The 3,218-nt window shown below is 42.3% G+C and overlaps 1 protein-coding gene across 1 annotated transcript in view; it reads right to left on the reverse strand.

The window, feature by feature from the left end:
- Nucleotides 1–771: 771 nt before the first annotated feature.
- LOC104967712 (putative aminopeptidase W07G4.4) overlaps nt 772–3,218 on the reverse strand; it is a 9,754-nt gene continuing 7,307 nt past the window's right edge. Inside the window, exons 6-14 of the mRNA XM_010797230.1 lie at nt 2,990–3,117; nt 2,806–2,905; nt 2,341–2,416; nt 2,172–2,257; nt 1,698–1,802; nt 1,361–1,436; nt 1,139–1,257; nt 971–1,054; nt 772–870 (exon numbers count right to left, since the gene is read on the reverse strand). Coding sequence (XP_010795532.1) covers nt 787–870; nt 971–1,054; nt 1,139–1,257; nt 1,361–1,436; nt 1,698–1,802; nt 2,172–2,257; nt 2,341–2,416; nt 2,806–2,905; nt 2,990–3,117 — 858 coding nt within the window. The 3' untranslated portion in view covers nt 772–786. The remainder of the gene's footprint in view (nt 871–970; nt 1,055–1,138; nt 1,258–1,360; nt 1,437–1,697; nt 1,803–2,171; nt 2,258–2,340; nt 2,417–2,805; nt 2,906–2,989; nt 3,118–3,218) is intronic.

Below are 3,218 nucleotides of genomic sequence, written 5' to 3' on the forward strand. Positions count from 1 at the left end.
GATAACGAGTTCAAACAGGTGCCATTAATACAGTTAACAAGTGGAGGACAGAGGAGGCTCTTAAAGAAGAAGTTACAGGTATTTGAGAGCCAGAAATCTTGTTTGTTTGTAGGTGACAAAATACTTATTTTCCACCATCATTTGTAAATAAATTCTTTAAAAATCAGACAATTTGATTTTCTGGATTTTTTTTTCTCATTTTGTCTCTCATAGTTGAGGTATACCTAGGATGAAAATTACAGGCCTCTCTCATCTTTTTAAGTGGGAGAACTTGCAAAATTGGTGGCTGACTAAATACTTTTTTGGCCCCACTGTATGTCTTAACAGGGTTTGACCAAAAACCCATTCATTTTATAATGATATTTAACAAAGAAACGCATTGATTATTTGTATTTGGGAATAAGTAATACATAGTTGATGATCCTTTAAATCACTGTCATTTATACAAATAATTCTTTATTACATTTGCTTACAATCAACAAACAATAAATTGATTAGATTATTATTTAGTTTATTTGCTAAACTCTCAATTTGCTCAAGGCAAAGAGTGCATTTAATTACCTTTAGGCTTTGTAACGTTATCTGTATAGTTTGACAAAACAAACTGTGCTAGCTTTTTTCTGGAGCTATCAGCTGCATTTCAAAGTCTTCATCAGCAGGTTGCCATATGTGTTTTATACCTGAGGTCACATTATTACCTGTTTGCTGATGATGGTCATTATAAGCAGCTCAAAGTCCTTGAAAAACCTAAAAACTGTTCCTCTTGTCAAAAATGAACTTTCACAGTTAAATTCCTCCTAAAGTTCTCTCACCTTTCTGCCACTGAGCAGCGTTTTTGTTGCGATGGGCTGGCCCGTTATCCATGATGATCTAAACAGAAACAAATGATTAATATCTCAATCTTTAACGTCTTTTCATCCAGAGTTAGTAATCTCATCTCAGTTTGTGGCAGTATTTCAGCAGGACTCACAGAGTAATCGGGTCCCATGGCTCTGATGGCGTGGCCAGTGAGAGTAGCGATGGTAAACAGCTGAGGACACTTCTCAGTAGCTGCCTGCAGACACACAATTCAGAGTGAGAAGAGCAAACAAGGGGTTTAAGATTTACAAATACTGTATTAAAAAAGGGGTGCAGTGACCTTCTCCTTCATCTCACAGAGCAGGTCCACCATCACCATGCGTCCCTCAGCATCAGTGTTTCCCACTCGCACTCTGCGGCCCGCACGGGAGACCACCAGCTCATCGGCCACATAGCAGTCTGAGGAAACACACAGACACACAAAAGACGATGTCACACAGATCCTACTCATAGAAATGCATACAGCAACATGCACAATGGGAAAAAAGTGAATAAAACTGACCTGAACCGACACTGTTCCGGACCATGGCCATGGAGCCGATGACCTTCAGATGTTTTGGCTTCAGCTTGGCTAAAATCTAGAGAGCAGGAGTGGGTTAGGGAAGAAGGATAGCTCCAAATTTACAGCAGAGGCATTACATTTCCAAGTTTCACCATCCATGTTTAATCTGTCTCTTAAAATTAATCTCTTTTCACCTCAGATGCTTTTTGTTCATCTTGACTGAGAGCATTGTGATCTTCGCTCCCCCATGTTGATTTTTAGTTCAAGTCGTGAGGTGCAGACCTCTCCGAAAGTTTAATATTCAGCGGCAGAGAGGTGAGGGGGTGGGTTTGTTTACCTGGAAGAAGCCGGCCACAGCAGCAGCTCCACACTTGTCCCTGTGCATCCCGGCCATGAAGCCCCCGGCCTTGATGTCGGCTCCGCCTGTGTCGTAGGTGATGCCCTGGAAACAACCGCCAGTTATTTTTAAGCAGTCGGTCACACAGATAGAATACATGCTACATTTCTGACAATACTTAAACAAACCCAATGTTCCTTCAATACATTTCTCCCTGATTAGCTTGAAAGAAGTGCTGCAACTAAAGCTTGTTATGTTTGCTGAATTTATCATTCATAATTGTTTAGTAGATAAAATGTAAAATTAGTTAAATAAAGCCTTGATGATGACATGAAGACAACTTACCATCATATCAAATTTATCATATTAAAATGTACAATTTTTTTAAGGGACACTTCTTTGTTTCTATTAATAAATAACTTTTTTTGTATGTTAAAGCGGTTCACATGCAGCGGTCGGACAGTCTCCTCTCACCTTTCCCACCAACAAGAGCGTTGTCTGGATCGGCCCCTCTCCGCAGTACTGCAGCTTGATCACTCTGCCCTGGTGACGAGGGACACCTGTAGGAGGAGAAGCCATGATTAGGTGTGGGAACAGCTAAAATCATTTCAATAAGTGATCAAAACAGATTAAGTTTTCGTACTGTCGGCACAGCGGTTGACTGCAGCCAGACAGGGGTACTCCTTCTCCAGCACCTTCACGCTGCTCACCACTTCCACCTGGAGGTTACAAAAACATTGTTTACAAAAATTTGCTTTACATTAAAGAACAACCAAACTCCCACAAAATTGTCCTGGTCTGCAATTTAAAATTGTTTCTAAACATTTTTCCTGATTTTCTGTGTCCAGAGCGTGTTCTGCTCACGTGACAACAGCGTTCATGCGACAGGACTGTTAATACCTTGCTGAATAAAATGTTTACATATATGAAAGATAAATGAGACGAAAAGCCTACATGGAGCCAGTGATAAAGGAGAGCTGCTGAAAAAGGTATTTGAGTAAAGAAAGTGTTTGACAGGCTTGTGACAGTGTTATGATAAAGTCAACAGTGATAAAAACCTCTTGATAAAAAAAAATCAAGAGGCTCAGGACATAATGTTTCCTGCTACCTTCACAGGGCTGTCCTTGAAGAGTTCCTGGACGTATTCAGCGGCGCGAGGAGCGGCCATGCGTTCAGGGTCAGAGCCACCGATGTCCCGACAGGCCAGTCTGAGGGGGGAAAGAGAGCTGCTTGTGAACCAGGGAACATCACAACACGAGACACTTTAACAGGGACTGAAGCGTGTGACCCACCTGCCGCTCTCCAGGGCGTCAGCCAGCTCCACCAGCCTCTTCCCATGAGCCTCCTGGGCTGCCCACAGACCCAGGACACACACCTTGTGGTCGCTCGCTTTCACATTCCACTCCCTCACTTCCAGGGGCTGGGGGGGNGTGTGACTGTTTGAGGTTGTGGACAGGTGTCTTTTATACTGATAACGAGTTCAAACAGGTGCCATTAATACAGTTAACAAGTGGAGGACAG

Source organism: Notothenia coriiceps, unplaced genomic scaffold, assembly GCF_000735185.1.
Source record: "Notothenia coriiceps isolate Sejong01 unplaced genomic scaffold, NC01 NC01_scaffold00002474, whole genome shotgun sequence".
Taxonomy (NCBI): Eukaryota; Metazoa; Chordata; class Actinopteri; order Perciformes; family Nototheniidae; genus Notothenia; species Notothenia coriiceps.